The sequence below is a fragment of the Saccostrea echinata genome, unplaced genomic scaffold (assembly GCF_033153115.1).
Source record: "Saccostrea echinata isolate AGI-Se365-2 ecotype Australia unplaced genomic scaffold, CSIRO_AGI_Sech_v1 ptg000001l, whole genome shotgun sequence".
Lineage (NCBI taxonomy): Eukaryota > Metazoa > Mollusca > Bivalvia > Ostreida > Ostreidae > Saccostrea > Saccostrea echinata.
This window is the reverse complement of record NW_026889750.1, coordinates 17,782,987-17,802,709: the sequence shown is the minus strand read 5'-3', so window position 1 is coordinate 17,802,709 and position 19,723 is coordinate 17,782,987. Positions and strand designations below refer to the sequence as shown.

The following is a 19,723-nucleotide window of genomic DNA, read 5'->3' as shown; positions in this document are numbered from 1 at the left end:
GCAGGGTGGGATCGAGTTCATGCAAATTATTTAACGTTATACGAATACTCGTATATTTTAAAAAAAAATCCTTTTAAGAAGTAGAACAAAGACAATGCCTATCAAGCTTGTGGCAAAAGGATGGTCAAAGGCAATAACGAGCTCTTGAATTCAAATATAACCCTATATATTATAGTATATCCAAATGTCTGAAACGATAGTCAGATTACACAGTAACACCCCCCCCCCCCCCCGATTTTTTTTATATAAATTTACCTAAAATGATTAATTGTGACAACGTTTTCACATGAAATTCTATACCTATTACTGGAAAAGACATTTTCTTGTTCTACATGTAGTTCTGTCATAAATTTATTTTACATGGTACCAAACTGAGCTGCCTATATTCATTTTTAAGTCAACTATAATTATGACAAAACGATGTATCCGTCGAATGGGGAAGATTCCAACCAACTCACTATTTTTAGTTTAGGATCGTTATACGTAAGATTATAAGTAAGATTTAGAATCAAAGAGCACGTACATGATTAAATAGAGAAAATTACAGACAAATATCTGGTTCCAGTTAATCCATCTTCTTTTATACACATGAAGTTCATTGTTAAATTTATACAATTTTTCTTCAAATTTATAATACACATATAAGTATTTAATGATATTTTGGATAGTTATATTTTGGTTTTTTCTTGATTGTTGAAAAATGTACTGTTTAATAAGTAGCAATATAAGATTAATAATTGTGTCTTCTTTAGAAGAACCAAGTATAACTGTGCACACATCAAATCTTATTATTTTTCCAGTTTTTTCAAATATCCAATCTTCTAGAAGAGACCACAATGGGTTAACTTTAGGACAATAAAAGAAAATATGAACAATTGATTCAACATTTTGCTGACATAAAGAACATAGATTATTTTCTCTCATTTTTGACAAAAACAAATACTTATTTGTACCAAGAATCCTATGTATGATTCTAAAATTAAACCATAAAAGCCTTGTGCCTTTTGTTATTGAATAATATTTTTTATGAATTAATTTCCAATTAAAATCCTGCTGTAACTGCAGTTCTTTAGCCCATTTTGATTCACACTTTGGTGAAGTATATACATGTAATGACAAATACGTATCATAAATTGTTTTAGAACCTTTTTTATCTTTATTGACGATTTCCACAAATTTTGGCTGATAAGGTCGTGTGACAGAATTTATACCAACATTTCTAACATTTGGCCAAGAATGCAAAATTGCCCTTTTTATGCCTTCGTATATGGTAAAAGGGACTTTTAAAGAAAATTCTTTAACAAGATCATCAAAGCGTATAAAGTTACCATAACTGTCAAATAAATCACCAACTACAATAAATCCCTTTTCATACAATGGCCTTGAAAAAACATACTTATTTTGAGTCATAATTTTATTATTATACCACAGAGGTTCCAACAAAATATCTCCTTGGTTCGAGTTACATGTTATAAGACTTAAGAATTTTGAAAATACATACAGTACTTCTTTCCAAAAGCTATTTTGTGTATTCTTTGCTTTAGCTTTTGAATATTCTGGCAAAATGGGACAGGTTTACAATATTACATTTTGTTATTTCAGTGAACAGTGGGATCCAACTACACTTTGTAAATAGTAATCTTCTGATCCAAGTTAATTTTAAAGATTTAATAAAACGGTCAATATTGGTCATTTTAAGACCACCATTCTCTTTGGAAAGTTGCATTGTTTTTCTTGAGATTTTTTCTGTTTTATTGTTCCATATAAATTTATAAAAATGTTTTTCCAAATCTTTAATCCACTTTTTGTTTGGCTTTGGGAGAACAGTAAACAAATGTGTAAGTTTTGATAAAAATAAACTCTTTATTACTGTAACTTTCCCTAATGGAGATATATTTCTTTTTGACCATGATATTGTTTCCTTTTTAATGTTTTGAAAACATTTCACAAAATTTAGCTGTTCCATATTTTTTAGATCAGCAGTGTATGTAATGCCGAGGACTGTAAACGGTTCCACTGTCCACTGAAGTCCTATTTCATTACATAATGTGTTTCTGGAATTTATTTCAGAACCTATCCATATAGCTTTTGTTTTAGTAATATTTGGTTTAAGTCCTGAAAATTTTGAAAATTGAAAAAGAAGATCTAAAGCACTTTTTAGGCTTTTTTCTGAACCATCTAAACACATTACTGTGTCATCTGCATATTGAAGTAAACAATATATTTTTTCCTCACCTATTTTCATTCCCTTCATATTGTTTATTTATATATTTATTTTGTCTAATCATGTATCCCATAATCTCTACACACAGGTTAAATATATATATATATATATATATATATATATATATATATATATATATATATATATATATATATATATATATATATAATATATATGGAGAGACAGGATCTCCTTGGCGACAACCCCTCCCTATTTTGAAAAATGATGAAAATATACCATTTTGGATTACACATAGTTGAGTTTGATTAAATAATACATGTATCCATCTAATAAGATCAGGTCCAAAGTTAAAAAAACTTCAGTGTTTTGTACATAAATTTCCATGACACTGAGTCAAAAGCCTTCTCAAAATCAGTAAGTAAAATAATTCCTGGTATATTTCTTGTCTTTGCACTGTGAAGTATGTCATAAATTATGCGTGTATTTTCACCAATAAATCTATTCTTCAGAAAACCTTTTTGATTGTCATGTATAAGATAATCTAATACACCTTTAATTCTATTTGCAATGCAAGCAGAAGCAAATTTGTATGAAACATTAAGCAATGATATTGGTCGCCAATTTTTTTAAATATTCTCTCGATTTTTCTCCTTTTGGTAAAATTGATATAATTCCTTGTTTCTGAGTGGTAGATAATTCTCCCTTTTGAAATCCATAGTTAATTGATCTAATAAGGAACTGTCCAATATCTTTCCAAAAAAATTTGTAAAACTCAGCTGTAAATCCATCACTTCCTGGGCTTTTGTCATTTTTCATGTTTTTCAATGCTGTTAAAGCTTCGGCTTTGGTTATTACACCTTCTGACTGATACCATGATTCTTTATTTAATATTTTAACATATTCCATATTTAAAATGCTTTTCAAGTCGATATCATTTAGTTTATCATCACAACATGCATATTGATTTTTATAAAAGGTTTCAATTTCTGTTAAAATTTCAGATTGTTCTGTTATTATATTACCACATCTTGAACTAGTTTGGTTACTGTTTTGTTTATAAAATTTCTTTTTTCCAAACTTAAAAAATACTTTGTCGGCTTTTCCCCTTCTTCTATCCACTTAACTTTTGTTCTCACAAACAGACCTTTAATGTATTCTTTTCGTATATCTTCCAATTTTCTTTTTGAATGTTCCAACTTTTCTATAATTTCAGGTGAATTTTCAGTATTTCTATTACTTTCTAATTGAGATATTTCTTCTTCTAATTTTTTGACTTTATTTTCCTTTTCTTTTTTCTTTCTTGAACAGTAACTAATTGTAGCTCCTCTTATGCTTAAAAGTAATTGCTCAAAAAATTGTTGGTCATCAATTTGGAAAGAAATAATTTCATTTTCTTTTTCATTAATAGCAATAGGATTGTAAGGAGAAGCCATATATTGTTTTTTAAGTATAATAATTATGTCCTTTACAAGCTCAATATATTTTTTATCTGTAAGCAAGGAATTGTTAAATTTCCAAAATCCTTTCCCTTTTACAAAATTTGAAAAACATATAAACAGCTCAACAATAGAATGGTCAGATCTGTAGCCGGGACTTATATTAACTTTTTCTACAAAAGGCATTAATTCATTTGATATTAAGAAAAAATCTAGTCTAGCTTTTTTTATTGGATTATTTTTGAACCGTGTATACCTTCGGAGTGTCTCGTATTTCACCCTCCAGGGATCTGTAAGATTGTTTGCTTCCTTTATGTTTAAAACAACATCTCTAGATTTTTTATTGTTAACTTGATTATAATTTTAATAGTCTAGATTTGGATCCTGAACAAGATTAAAGTCACCAGCAGTGATAACAAATTCACCATCAAAATTTGAAATGATGTCAGAAATAAATTGAAAAAAATCTGGACAGTCCTTGTTTGGACCATATAGGTTAATAAGTAAAAAAAATCATATTTGTTACACACATTAATTTCAAGTATAATATAGTTTCCCTCCTCATCTCTCAATTCACTTTTAACATTATGTTCAAAATTATTATTTAGGAGTATTGCTGTGCCTCTGGCATCAGATTTTCCAGGAGAAAAATAAACGTTAAATCCCCAAAAAGCTCTAATTTGTTCATAATCTTTTACAGTAAAATGTGTATCTTGTAAGAAATAAATTGAATATTGCTTTTGTTTAAGGAAGTTCAATACATCTCTTCTTTTCTCTATAGAACCTAACCCTCTGCAATTGAGGGACATCATCTTAATGCTCACAGACAAAACTCTTATTTAGTATATTAAACAACATCATCACAACGTCTCAACCAATTTCATTACATTATATTTAATATTTTTCATTAATGCAAAACAAATTTTCTTCTTTTCTTAAATATTATGGATAAATTTTCCTTCGTGAAAATGAAAGGATGTATGTCAATCAAACGCGTCCCGTAATTTTTAATAATTTTCAGATGAAAGAAGTTTCTAAACACTCCTCTATAATATATCGGTCTGAAATGCTCTGGCAACATGTAAGTCATGACATTATACCGAAAATGTTTGAAAATATTAACATCAAATCTGTGCCCAAAATGCGTACAATGTATCCTTTCGTTTTTAGTATAATTGAAGTATTGATTTGCACATGAATTAGCAAATTAATTAGAAAGACTATACATAAATAATATGTAATAGTTCCAGCTGACAAAGCTTGTAACAACATTGTCTTTGTTTTTAAGGTTCATTACTACTGAACAACTGCATTTTAAAGGAACTTTCACAATCCAACTTATGCTCACAGTTGCATTTCAAATGTTGAAATCCTTCCAATATCATGTTTTGTTTTTAAATACTTTTAAATTTGAGTTACCGTACCTATACTGTATTCCAAAACTTCATAAAAATCCTTAAAATCAAAGATACCTTACAAGGTCCAGTATGCGTATACTATCATCTTTGAAAAAATATTAACGGCTATCAAGGAGAAACTTCAGATGAACTGTGCTACACCATATTCAAGAAGTGGTATAAATAAATGAATTGTTGGTTCTCAGAAATTCCAAAGAACTTTAGGAAAATTTAGTTTGAAATCACATTGTCTAAAATCAACAACATCAAAACGTATGATTTTCCAATGCTGTATGCAACCTTCCCTCACAATTAAAGACCTGGGCTTTTTGACATCAAAAACAACCTTCTTCAATAAAAATGGAACTGGAATTTATGTTGTGATCTGTCATCTAAACATATTTATATAACATTCAATTTTATAATATTTATGTAAATATTCAATCAAGTACTGAAGTTGATATTAAAAAGATGCTGGAGTTTCCCATTGACAATTTTTGTGAAGTCGTCATGCAGTGCAATGACCTTGTTTGCAAATACAAACTTTAGGTCGAAGTGTTTCATACCAAATCTTTGGGCATTTTTTCATTCTAATTTAATTTTGACTATGGATTACTCCTGATCAATAACTGATTAACCTGATCAATACAGAAGGATCACAGCGGGTGTGACCGGTCGACAGGGGATGCTTAATTCTCCTAGGCACCTGATCCCACTCTGGTGTTGCTAAGGGTCTGTGTTTTGGTTTGTGAGATTGATCACTGTTGTCTTCACCTTCTCAATTTATTGAAAATGGACCACGAATAAAATTTTAAATTTCTTTCTTATCTTATCTCTTTAAATACCTTTCTTCATTTGTAATGTATGGACCATGCACAGTATCATAAGCATTCATGAGTGATGATGTATGTGTCCTCAAAGGTTGTGAAAATCAGGCAAAAATGAACCTATTTCAAAAGTACTCATCCGGAAAATCAATTGAATCCCTTTACTGTCTGTCGTTCACCCTTTCTCTTTATTCTCTAGGACTTCAACAGACAATTCACTCTTTCAAGGCAATATATTTATTTAGAATTCGTATAAACAAGTTAAGCTAGTAATTTTTTGTTTTTGTTTTGTTTTGTTTTGTTTTTTTTATAGTGAAATTCCTGATATCCTTAAGAAGAGTAATAAACCGTTTTTTTTTTTCTACTATCTTGATCTTCAATGGCATTTACATTCCCATCCACAGCTGCCGTTGTACCAAGGGTCGAACCCAAATAGCACATCCAGTTTGTCGTGCTTCCTGCATGGGGATCTACGCTTTCAATCGACCATTACTTTCATCCGAAAAAGTATTCCCAAATATTTTCAGTAGACCATAACATGGTGCACTTCAGCTTTTCATGACACCATAAAAGTCGCATTTTTGGCTACATTTCCTTTTCTTTAAAATATTTACAGCAATTTTCTTCCAGACTTAACTCTTTCTCTTTAGAATGCCAATCTTTTGTTTTTGTATTGTATTAGATGTAAACATGCATGTATTTCACTCTATTAATATATACCGGTAAGTATTACATTACAATTGGCATGCGGCCGTCTATTATTATAACTGTTATACATAATAGTTTGAGCAGTCATTATTAAAAAAAAAAAAAAAAAGATAATGTGACATCATTTAATTTCTGTAACTTTCTATAAAAATTTTAATTTGATTTAAAATGAATATGATTTGTATGTTAACCATTTAATTAATTTATGAACAACTAGATGTAATTAAACTCTAGAAATCGGCTCTTGAGTTCTAAAATTATAACTTACCTTTTAACCTTGAATAAATAACACAGTAAAAGTAACCATTGCTTGATATTTTCCCGCTTTAAAATCCTTTCACCCTTTTTTTGTCCGGAGTCAAGATAGCAGTTAGTAGTTACAGGGACAGTCTTGCTGTATAGATTTGGAATCATTTACCAGTATACGACCACTGAAAGTAAGTTAACTTTTCATTCATATTAAGATATTCTATCCCTAATTGCAATCGATTAAATGATTGATTGGTTGATTGTATGTAGTTTAACGTCCCAATCGAGAATTTTTCACTCATATAGAGACGTCACAATATATCGGTGAAGGGCTTCAAATTTTGACCTTTAATCGGCACTCAGGGCCATGAGCAATGAGGGATCTTTATCATGCCAACGCCTGCCGTGACACGGGGCCTCGGTTTTTAAGGTCTCATCCGAAGGATCCGCAACTTTCACTTCAAAGTGCCGAGCGCATGGCGAAGGAACAGTTGCTACCCATTTTTTATCGACTTACGTCAGTCGCGGCCGAGATTCGAACTCACGACCTCCCGATCACGGAGCGAGCGCTCTACCGACTGAGTAGATTAAATGAAATTGAGTACATAACAGATGTGTAGGGGTTGAATACTCAGCATATTTAGACATAATTCCCATTTATTACTATAAGTGTGTAAGGGTGGGATGTGTCCTTATTATGACTTTGGATTTTGGTAAGAGTTATCTCCCTTTGTTTTTAATTAATAAAAAAATCAATTTAAAAAACTTACCTGGTAAAAAAAGTTTTAAATTGTCATTCTATTTCTTATGTTTTAATTCATCTTTCCACTACAATATTTATTGATATTCTTATTATTTGAATTCTTATTTTTAAAAATCGCTTGTTCCCATAGACTTCAATGCAATCTTTGTTAATTAATTACACCTTAGTTTTAAAATTACATTTTGAAACTTTCTCTTGTAAATCCTTTTCGACTGTAAAATACTTTACATTAATATCAGAGTATTATGTACGTGATGGACATTTAAGGATAGAGAATTTGGTCCTATTAGGGATGGAAAACCTTGACTGTTTTGAATGAAAAGGCCATATGAGTCATATGCCTCTTTTCATTCAAAGAATCATTATAATATGTATTATCACTGGCGGATTTAGAGGGGGCCCCCTTTTGTGTCCAAAACATACATAAGATTCAATATATCAGTGGCTGTGGGCCCCTACCCCGACCCTAAACTGGTCCCTCCCCCTTCAAGATTCCTGGATCCGCCACTGATTACATGTATTTATTATATGCTATAAGAGATTTTATTTGTTTATTAATGTAGAAGTTAGTGATGGGAAATCGGGAAAAAATCATAATCGATTATCGGTAATAATCGGCTGTGCATAATCGATTATTAATCGATTATAATCGAATTTTTAACTTAAATGAAATAAATATAACAAACTTAAACTTATTCAGATTTAAGTTAAGATTTTTACAAAAAATTTAATGAATTATATTCATGAATGTTCTTTAAGTTTTTCTTTTAATAAAGTAGAAAATAGAATTTCTTTACTTAAAAAAATGTATATTGAATGGGAATTTACTTTTTAAAAATCTCATTAAAAATATTGAATGGGAATATTACTGATATTAGTCTCACCTTGCATTACATATATTTATTTTCTGGAATTACAAGATTAAAAAGTAGTTATCCAGAATTTGGACTAGTGTGCTTGATTATAATAACGTTTACAGATCGTCTGTACTATTAATGTTTTCCTGTGTATAGTAAATCCTCCTAATATTGTCCATTTTTCTGTTATTAGTCTGACCCTATATTCAAAGATGGCGGTAAATATCAACATTGCTGCTTGCATGGATACCTTCGATATTTTAAACATTCATCACTACTTTAAAACTCTTTGCATATGGATTTGGTAATAAAAATAAAGTAATACAATATTATTTTTGGTCAGCGATGTCGGCGACATTTATTTTGTAATCGATTAGTAGCATCGAAGAGCTCCTAACGACCGACAATCGATCGTCGGCGACAATCGGCCCTTCACTAGTAGAAGTTTGTCAAATTATTGAATTACTTAGTTTAGAACTTTATGATAAATCCTATCAGTGCTGAGACTAACTTTTCCGTAAGTTATGTGGACAATTCGTTAATGTGTCGTTTATTGGCGAACTAATAATAATAAAAGTTCTTCAAAATCTATATAGACCAAATCGAATTTCTACAGAACAACAATAAAATAACATTTATTTTTATTATTTTGAACGATCACTCTTCTTTTTTATAACACGCTGTATTCTTTTCCTTGATTTCATTCAATTTTTCTGTGTACATGTATATATTTTTTTCTTTTTTTCCTTCAGGCCAAGCACCCTCTGAATACTTCCAATTTATCACAAAAAAATGACAAAATGTCATCCACATTTACACAATCATATCACATTCACAAAAAGTGGACATAAAGCCATGATAGATCACAATCCGATTTAGTCACGATTTTACCCGGCCACGTAAAAGGTATTGAGTAACTTGACAGCTACATATAAATTCACTCTATATAATACGGAATAAAGAGTGTGTTATCTGTGCAATAATAATCAAATTGGAGATGACTTTCACTACTTACTTGAATGTAATGCAATGTGTAATAATCGGAAATTTTTTTGTTACAAAAATATTATGTACATCCAAATATAAAATTCTGTAATTTAGGATATTTAGACATAGGATACACACCCACACCCACACACACACACCCCCTCACACACAAATTGTAACAGAAATTTGTAAAACAGCTTGTACAGGTTGTATTGATGCTGAATGCTAAAACGCATACTAATGAAAAAAAATTTCCTATCAAACCAGCCTTTTTTTCTCATTATCCCCTTAATCTTTACTTCCATATCTAAAACTTAATGCAAACGAGATGTCTTTGGGAAACACTGATGCGCCCGTATGGCAACTTATAGCAAAGGTTAAACTTTCTCAAATCCAAATCAAATATGTTGGTACCCAAAGTAAGGTCTTATCTGTGAAACATGAAAGCCCTAGCAGCAACTGTTGAAAAGATATGGAAAAGGTTAAAGTTTTTCAAAAGTAAATCAAACATCAAGGTCAAGGTCAAATGTTCAAAATTAATGGTGCCCAAGGAAAGACCTTCTCACAAATACACATATGAAATCCCTAGCACCAACCGTTCAAAATTTATGTCCAAGGTTAAAGCTTTCCAAAAGTATGTCAAACTCCAAGGTCAAAGAGACAAGGTTAAGGTCAAAGGGTCAAAGTTGTTAGTATCACAAGTAAGGTCTTGTCACAAGGATTACATATGTGAAGTGTGAAAACCCTAGCACCATTTGTTCAAAAGTTATGGCAAAGGTTAAAGTTTTTCAAAAGTAGGTCAAACTCCAAGGTCAAAGTTAAAGGTCAAAGTTTGTAGTATCCAAAGGAAGGTCTTGTCATGAGGATTACATATGTGAAGTATGAATTAAAGCCCTAGCACCAACCGTTCAAAAGTTGTGGCCAAGGCACATTCGTTTGTTTCATACAGTAAGCTAGTTTTCTACTATACAACACAACACAACACAAGCCTTGTTTTATTGTAATAGTAGAAACTATCGAACTGTATGAAACAAACGCCTGTGGTCCAAGGTTAAAATTCGGTAAAATTTTGCAAAACTGGGTCAAACTCCAAGGTCAAGGTCAAATATGATGGTGCCCAAAAAAAGGTCTTGTCACAAGGAATACACATGTGAAATACGAAAGCCATAGCTCCAACCAATCAAAGGTTGGGCAATGTTAAAGTTTTTGTGGACAAACAGACAGCTAGACGGACGGACAGGGCAAAAACTATATACCCCCGATACGGGGGCATAAAAAGATAAGGGGGGTAAGTGGAAAACTTGACCTTTTTGCACTTTAAAAATGTACGTAAATCACTAGATGCAATAATCTTATTATTTGCATAATATTTTAAATAGTATAGACATATTATTGGAAAAAAAATTAAGTCAATAACTGCATGTAAATTACTTCTCTTTCCTATTAGGATAGTATTGGGATTACGGAATTATGAAGGTTTATCGTATCACTTTGGACTTCGCATTTGAGGACCAGTTTAGATCGATAAGGAACCAGTTAAATATGAGGCGGAGAAATTGACCAATCAGAAACGTACACTTTTGGTCACTGCACAGATGCATGTCATCAGTCTGCGATATGAGAGTTTACTGCAATCAGTGATAAAACTTTAAAAGGAATTATGATTTAATGTTTTTCCAGGTAAAGTCAGATTTTTTTCTACTGATGTAGCGTAGACGTGGGTGAAACCACCAGGAATTTGATGTACGCTGCTATGTGATGTGAAAGTAGACATGGGCTGGGCCGCCACCGGCACATCCACGTCTTCAATGAATTCTTGTATATGATGACAGTTTCCTTATAAGATCGAATTTGCCTAAATTAAGATAACTGGTAAAGGTCAATTTAGCCGGATTCCCCGTTTCATGGATATTGAGATTAGAAATCCGGTGACAATCACAAATAAGAGTTATTCCCCTTCTGTTTTTAGTTGCTATAGCCTAGTCCACTACAAATACCCAGTCAAAGGTCGAGCTTTGAACCATCGAAATATCTGAATTTCAATAAATATTCTATTTGTCCTATATTTTGGGAAAAACTTTGGATTTGTTTTGTTCAGTATGCCAAATATATTAAACTTAATGTTAACGTTGCGAAATGCTCAATAGATTCCTGGCATTTAAAAATCAAAATTGGAACAAAAGTTGGAATGAATCAATTATAATACCCAACAACAAAAGCAAAGAGTAATCAAAATAAATTCACATAAACTGGCATTAGATCAGATGAAGGCTTAAAGTCATATATGGCTTATTTTTTATAAGTTCAGATTCTCTAAAATTAAAAAGATCTTTTTGTTTAATTACTTTATATAAGGATAGGACTTTCCTGTAAAATAACACAATTTAAATCAAATATGTTTCAAAAATATTAAAAATTTAAAACAAGAACTGATTTATTTACCGACTCCGCATTTAAATAACAGACACAGTTTAAAGTCGATATACTATAAAAACTTGAGGTTATTCGAGTTCAAAATCGGTGATAATTTTAATTTGAACGTAATTAATATATGTCATGTTTATATGCACTCAATCTTATATTTTAATTTTTAGCTCAGATATGCCATATAGCTTTAAAGTCTGTCCCATATGAGTGCTTCTACCAAATTTTATTTAAAACAATATCAAATTTTATTTAAAACAATATCAAATGAATTTTGACTTGTTTTTTTAAAAAAAAAAAAAAATAATAATCATTAAACATTTAAATGTCATTATTTCCAAATAATTTTTAGTCTAATTGGATAACTTGAAACAAACATGTATGAAATGATTTTTGAAATTCTATAGAAATTTTACAAATTGAATGTAAATTTTGGCCTATCAAAGCAGGGGTTTGGGGGTGGGGGATGATCTATTGATTGAACCTAGTTTAAAAGCCAAGGTATTTAATATGTATTTTGAAATATAATGCAAAAAGTGATGTCCTGGGTACAGTGAGACAGACTATAGCAGTTCATATTGTGTCATAGACCTATGTTAGTGTGATTATAGTGATAAAAGATTCATTTTGACAAACATAAAATGCAAATTAGAACTGCATTTTAGGACCTATTATGGCAAAGTTTGTATGTGATAATGTCACTGGGCTGATTTGGGTAAAACTGGATTCAATTTGTTTTTATAATCTGTTCCATATACTTGGTGAAAAACTTTTGTGATAGAATAAGTGTATATACATCTTCCAACTATTGTTATTACTTGGGTACCTGGAATTCAGGTATTGAGATATTTAACACAGTCTAATTAATATTAGTTTCCTGTTCAAAACTTTTCCGCCCTTTATATGTTCTTAATTAACATCCTTCTCTGTGTGTCTAGTCTGCCCTGTTATTCTGAGTAAACATTTAACTATTTAAACATGAAGGAAAATAATTCTTAATGAATGAGGAACAAATAATATAAGTTGAGTGAAATTTTATAATTAAATTTATAAAAAAAAATCTTAATTTATCCAAATGTTGGAAAGTGTTTGGTTGTTCAAACTATAGGGAAAAATGTTATTTTTTGGTTTTATTTCAGAATTTGAAGAGAAAAAATACTTGAATAGACTGATGTCGACCATGGAATCTTATTCCAGACTCCCAACAATAGGGGAGTACTATGCTGGGAAAAATGTTTTCTTGACTGGAGCTTCAGGGTTCATAGGGAAAGTGCTCATTGAAAAACTGTTAAGGAGTTGTCCAAATGTGAACAAAATTTTCATGTTAATGAGACCAAAGAAATCTCAAGACATTGATCAGCGAGTGGAAGAAATTTGTAAATGTCCTGTAAGTAGCTTTTGTATGTACTATGTAAAACAAAATACAGTTGAACTTCGGTATCTCGAACATGGATATCTCGAATACCATGGATATGTCGAAGTGATTTTGGAGTCCCAACTGCTTATTCCTTAAGTATTTTACCCTGGATATCTTGAATCCTCAGTTATCTCGAAGTATTTTCTCGGCCCTTCGAGTTCGAGATAACGAGGTTTGACTGTATTGTATAATATGAAGAAAATTAGTTTTCTTGAATTTTGCTATATGAAACTGAATAGAAAGTTACCATTTTTATCCACACACATTACTGTGAAATCACTTATTTTCTTGGGGTCAAATCAATTTGAAATCATTGTAGGTCTATGACAAGCTGAGGAAGGAACAGCCTAACTTTCATGAGAAATTAGTCCCCATTTACGGTGATATAACGTTACCTGAACTAGGAATAAAACCAGACGATCTAAAATTACTCTGTGACAATGTGAATATAGTGTTTCATAGTGCTGCTACCATAAGATTTGATGAACATTTGAGGTAAGGTTTGCCTGAAAGTCATTTTTTTATCATTTGATTCCCCATAAGTATTGAAAATATTGTTAGTGATAGGAAATCGGAATTTTTTTCATAATTGATTGTCAGAATAATTGGATGCACTAATTATTAATAATCAATTGATTTCAAGTATTAAATTTCTTCATTTTTCAATGAAGAATAAATTGGTAAATAATTCTAGAGTGATTTCTAAAATACATTTTTGATATATTTTGTATCATTGGATTCATTTATTACATTATTATTTAGGGTTTAGTTAAATTCAAAGAAGAATGAATAAAAATTCATAGGAAATAATTTGATTTTAACTAATATTTTGATAAATCGATTATCAAAATTATCATCTATTATCTATAATCGGGGGCCATTTCGATTAGATAATCGATTTAATCGATTAATCGGTACATCACTAAATATTGTATATGGACATAGAAAATAATCAATCATCTTGAGGTGTAATTCCCCCCAACCCCCCCCCCCCCTTTATCTTTAGTAGCACAAACTCATTGCTAGTTGGTATGGATATTGGATAAAGAATAAAAAATGCAGTAATAACAAGCAGTATTCACTTGCCTTTACCTATACTGTAACTTTTAATGAATACATTAGATAAAATACTTTTAATGAATACATGAGATAAATGAATTGATTTGATTAACTGAGATTCATCTTGACAGTACATAGGAAATTTAACTCGGTTAAATTTTTTTAAAAGTATATACTAGTATACAATATAAAGGAAAATCTTGACTTATGCTAAATATTTCATAGCATACAATTAACTGTACTAAATTGATACACATTCTCTAACTATTGCCTGTTCAACATGTTAAACATGTTAAATGTAAGAGTTCTTCTTTGTAAGACTTCTATAAGACTGTAATGTTTCTACAGGGTTGCAGTGGAGATGAATGTAGTGGCAGTAAGAAAAATGGTTATCTTATGTAGACAGTTTAAACATCTTGAGGTAAGCAAGAAAGTATCTTTTCTGTTCTCTGTTAAATACAAAAGTAAATTTCTGAATGTTTTGATAATGTGATTACTGATTAACATATTTATTCAGGGAACCTTCTGAATTTTATTTAAATACATTGTATTTCCTTATATTAAGTCTTTTTAACTTCCCTAAAAAAAAAATACATGCTCTGATGATGTGCTCACTTCCTAGTATTTCAGTGCCATACAGAGACTCTTCTCCCTTGTATTAAAGGATGAATGTTGAGCATAGCATGGGTTAATTTTACTCAAGGTCATACCATGAAGGGCTCTCTGGAATTATAAACACAACTAATTTTTTTCAAAGTAAATTTCATGTATTTCAGGTGAATTTTAATTATAAAAATATATAGAAGATATTCAGTTTTTTGTAGTTGGATATGAATTTTATTCAGGGCTCAACTTAACATTTTTTTCTTACTTGTCCAATTGGACAAGTGACAAGGAAATTTACTTGTCTGAACATAAATTTAACTTCAATGAATTTCTCTAATAAAGAACTACTGTGGAATCATCAGTGTTCATGGGGGACCAATGTTCATGGGACACCCTTATCCATAAATATATATACCCACGAACAATTATTTTGTCAAATATTTATTCATTGAATCTTCTGTATATACGAGTTACCCATGAAATTACGTCCCCACAAACCAATAAAATTTTGCTTGCCCACAAACATAGACCTCCATGAATTAAACTGATTCCACAGTATTTGACAACTTGAAAAATATTGCAAATTGAAATAGAGTCTATACTTTACATATATATGTCATCAGGATGAGGGATGGGAGAGTCTATACTTTACATATACATGTCATCAGGATGAGGGATGGGGCTTGGGGTTTTTAAGGTAGTGTCTTGTGAGCAAGAATCAAAAGAGAGATAACTCAAGAAAAATTTCCTATTTCCTATAACTCTAAAGATATTAACTGCAATGAGACCTTGGGAATTATGATGTTTACATTTCCTGTTTCATAGGATCCATTCATAACTATCTTGTTATGACACAAGTAACACTCTAGTAATGGTCACTTTAAAGTTAAGAATGATAAGAGGGCTTGGTGGTAGGAGTAAAATGTTTCACCGTGGTATTTTTTCGTGGTTTGATACGATGCAAAATCTCCAGTTTTGGTTTGGTTCATTTTTTTCAGTCAGGTTTGGCAAAATCATGCTACGCAGCATGATTAAATTTTCAAAAATGTAATTTTTAAGGACTGATAGTGTGTAGAATAATCTTAAACAGTCAATTCATTCTTATCAATTTCTTATAGTCAATGTGCAAATAGATTGAGTTACTGGATTTAGTGAAACAAAACATAAAACAACTTGGAATTTGTTTCTTTTTATCAAAATGTATCATAGTAAAAATAACCATAGTAAGACAAAATTATATGGTACATATCGTTTCGTGAAGGAGGCATATCATTTAACCCCTACCGTGGGAAGTACTGCAAATGTATTCCTCTTTACATACAGTGAACATTTAATTAAATAACCCTATCACTGAATCCCTCACTGGTCCCTTGCAGATTGGTTAGTGGACAGCTTCTGTCCTTAAAATCCACACAATCCATTAAATTTGGAAGCTTTATCTGTATTTCAGTGTTATGCTATTGACAAGTTTTACATGTATATTGATTTAGGAAAATATTTGCCAAGTTTATTTTCCTACTATACCATTAAATTGTGTAAATAAAAAAAATTGTATATGCCTTACTCTTATCTACATGTATAAATGCTTTCAGGTATTTCTACACATATCAACAGCATATGCTAACTGTGATCGTCCCTTTATAGAAGAAATGGTATACAACCCCCCTGTAGAACCTCAAAAACTGATAGATGTTTTAGAGTAAGTTTTCTATACATGTACATTGCAGTTTTATTCTGAATATGTTACAACTTAAGTCTTTAGCTTAAATGTGTAAAAACAATACTTTAGATCACTAGATTTTCGTGAATCCTTATTTTTGCAAGATTGTTTTTTTTATTTCCAACTCTAATCTTGACAAAATTTTCCCAAATGTTGGTTATTGCTCTGTGTTATCTTAAATAGTAGAATGAAATTTTTTTGAGCAAACCGTCTTATGAAATTAAGCCAAATTATTTAAGTTTTCAGGAATAAAAAGTGATCTACAATAGTTTTATCAGAACAATGCTGAGTGCTCATCATGAATTGCATCCATGTTTGAACAGTATAATCTTTGAAATGTTGGCAGACTGAAAAAAATACATCTATTCTTTTATGTAGATGGATGGATGATGACATGATAACACTAGTAACACCAAAACTGATTGGCAACAAGCCTAACACGTACACATACACCAAACATCTGGCTGAGCACCTGCTATTAAAGGAAGGCTCAGATCTCCCTTTGGCTATAGTCAGACCCTCCATTGTAGGGGCTTCTTGGAAAGAACCTGTCGCAGTATGTATTAATATCACAGCTATAAAAGACTTCAGCTCAGAGGAAGCAGAAGATTTTGATTAATGCCATAAACATTGTAACTGGTCAAATAAGAACATTGCACAATGTTAAACTTATACAAATATTGCAATTTTGATACTTACAGTGCTAAACACTAGTTGAAAAGGTGAAATTTTTTATTTTTTAGGGCTGGATTGACAACTACAATGGCCCCAGTGGATTATATGTAGCAGTAAGTTGGCTTGTAAAGATCTCTGAAATTAAGATATTAACAGTGTGTCTTTGCTCGAGCACTGCATGCTTATATAAAGCAGTTTTGTTGAAACTTGCTTTTATTGCATTCTCAGGCTGGGAAAGGAATATTGAGGTCCATGAAGGGAGACTATCGTGGTGTAGCGGATATAGTGCCAGTGGACATCCCAGTCAATATGGTCATTGCTGCCGCCTGGTACACGGCTGTAACCAAACCCAGTTCCTGCCTTATCTACCACAGTACTACTGGCTCCGTCAACCCGTTCACTTGGGGAGAATTAGGTCAGTTGCTATAATTAGATCAGGGTGATCAATTGCTTGAACAAAACATTTTTCTTTTGATTAGTGTTGGTCATTGCCTGTCATTGTCTTTGTATTTATTTTGCAGAGGGAGTTGTCATGAATTTCTGGAAGAAAGTGCCTCTTGATTCTTGCTTTAGAAGACCTAAGGCAGCTCTCACCAGCTCTGGGTAAGATAGATGTTCAGATATTTTACTTTACTAATGAATTTATGCAGGTTTTAGTACAGTTTTAGAAATAACCCTCTCTTTTTTTAGGTTCCTTCATGATTTCTACACATTTATTGAACACATGCTGCCAGCTTATGTTGCAGACCTGGGCTACTGTCTACTTGGAAAGAGGCCTAGGTATTAAAATACTAGAAATCTCATTATAAACCATCTTTATAGTTTCCATGATAAAATAGACTCGTGTCTATTAAATTAAATGTTTGTAAAGTTACTGAAATTCACTTGTCATTGATGACGAGGTAACTGTGACATAACGTATATTGTTGCATTTCAGGATGGTGAAGATCTACAACAGATTACACAAAGCCATTGGAACTCTGACCTACTTCACCATGCATTCGTGGGAATGGTCTTACAATAACCTTGACATGTTGACCAGTCACATGACCCCAGAGGACAAGAAGGTATATCTAATGTCACTACAGGAAGGGGTGAAATGTTTGTTTAAAAAAAAATCTTCAATCGGATAATGAACAAAATCTTCAATCGGATAATGAACAAATATACATCTTGTTTAAAGGATGAAACTATTTTAAAATTGTTTCATCTCAATATAGTTCTTTTTAAAATGATTGGTTTTAGTCCAGTTTTAATGTCAGAATGCTCCAAAATGTATTCAAGCTTGTTTAATCAGTTTATCACTTCTGGTAAATTATTTAGAGGTTGAATTCTTATTTTACAGTGCTTTTACTTTGATCCACGAGGCCTTCACTGGCCCACATACATTGAGAACTATTGCTTAGGAACAAAGAAATTTCTTCTGAATGAAGACTTATCAGGCCTACCTGCTGCAAAAGCTCACCTGAGAAAGTAAGTTGACTCGTTTACAGTCAAATTTTGTTATCTCAAACTTGATGGGGTCAAGAATGAAACTTAGGGATAATAAGGTCAAAATACATAAAGAAAAAAGAAGTAGTTGGGACTTTCAGCCCCTTCCACATGTCCATGGTATTACAGAAACCAATGTTCAAGTGTATATTAACATTTCATTTTTTTTTTGAATCCTCAGTTGCCTTGCTAGTAGTTTTCTTCTTAACCAAATACATTTTGATATTCTATTTATTTATATAGATTGAGAAATATCCGGTACTGTTTCAACACTATACTACTGATTGCTCTGTGGAGGACTCTAATAGCTCGCTCAGAACTGGCCAGAAACCTCTGGTATCTTATCATTGGTTTGATGAACAGATTTGTGAAATTCTTTCGGTTGACAAGTACCATACACAAGCAATGAAAGAATCCATACCTCTCATACTTTGGGAAAAGATCGCCAAATGCAGACAGCAAAATCCATAACAAGCATTTCTACTGACCTTTCCCAGACATGTTGTTTATTCATCCTAGGATTCTGTGCTGTTGACAAAGCTTTACGGGTGACACAAATCAAGTTTCAATATTGGGTCTGGTGCTGATGTTAGAATGTCCGACAAAGGAAGCAGGAAGACCAGAATCAGAATTGTGGCTTATTTAATTTCACTTCTAATTGCTAGTGCTTATTTATTGTATTTTTATACCTGATCCTGTACAGTCAATATTTTTATGATTTTTTTTTGTCATGTAAAAAATGAGGATTAAAGGAGGCATTTAATATGATTTGTTTTCATTATTTTTTTTAACCTTAGATATCCATTTCAGATATCAGCATTTTATGAAGGCCATAATCTGGATTTGCCACAAAGAAAGAAATGGAAATTGATTTCACATATTTATTGAAGCTTCTTTTCAGTCTTTTTTTTTCAATGGGAAT

General features: G+C 31.4%; 2 protein-coding genes across 2 annotated transcripts in view; both read left to right on the top strand.

The window, feature by feature from the left end:
• Positions 1-19,723, top strand: part of LOC133186354 (U1 small nuclear ribonucleoprotein A-like) — a 195,018-nt gene that overhangs the window by 109,559 nt on the left and 65,736 nt on the right. The gene's annotated exons all lie outside the window — the stretch shown is intronic.
• Positions 11,003-19,569, top strand: LOC133186240 (fatty acyl-CoA reductase 1-like). The gene is made up of 13 exons (XM_061321473.1): positions 11,003-11,089; positions 12,973-13,220; positions 13,570-13,745; positions 14,658-14,730; positions 16,508-16,614; positions 17,014-17,191; positions 17,379-17,423; positions 17,539-17,725; positions 17,832-17,913; positions 18,001-18,090; positions 18,248-18,377; positions 18,656-18,783; positions 19,045-19,569. The coding sequence occupies exons 2-13, from the start codon at positions 13,005-13,007 to the stop codon at positions 19,208-19,210; spliced, it is 1,578 nt and encodes a 525-aa protein (XP_061177457.1). The 5' UTR covers positions 11,003-11,089; positions 12,973-13,004; the 3' UTR covers positions 19,211-19,569.

What these genes read in the sequence shown, in the direction of transcription:
- LOC133186240 (XM_061321473.1), top strand. Translation starts at nt 13,005, where the DNA reads ATGTCGACCATGGAATCTTATTCCAGACTCCCAACAATAGGGGAGTAC. An exon ending in CTTGGAAAGAACCTGTCGCA is followed by an intron (nt 17,192 to 17,378) that starts GTATGTATTAAT and finishes TTTATTTTTTAG; the next exon opens with GGCTGGATTGACAACTACAA. An exon ending in CCAGTGGATTATATGTAGCA is followed by an intron (nt 17,424 to 17,538) that starts GTAAGTTGGCTT and finishes TTGCATTCTCAG; the next exon opens with GCTGGGAAAGGAATATTGAG.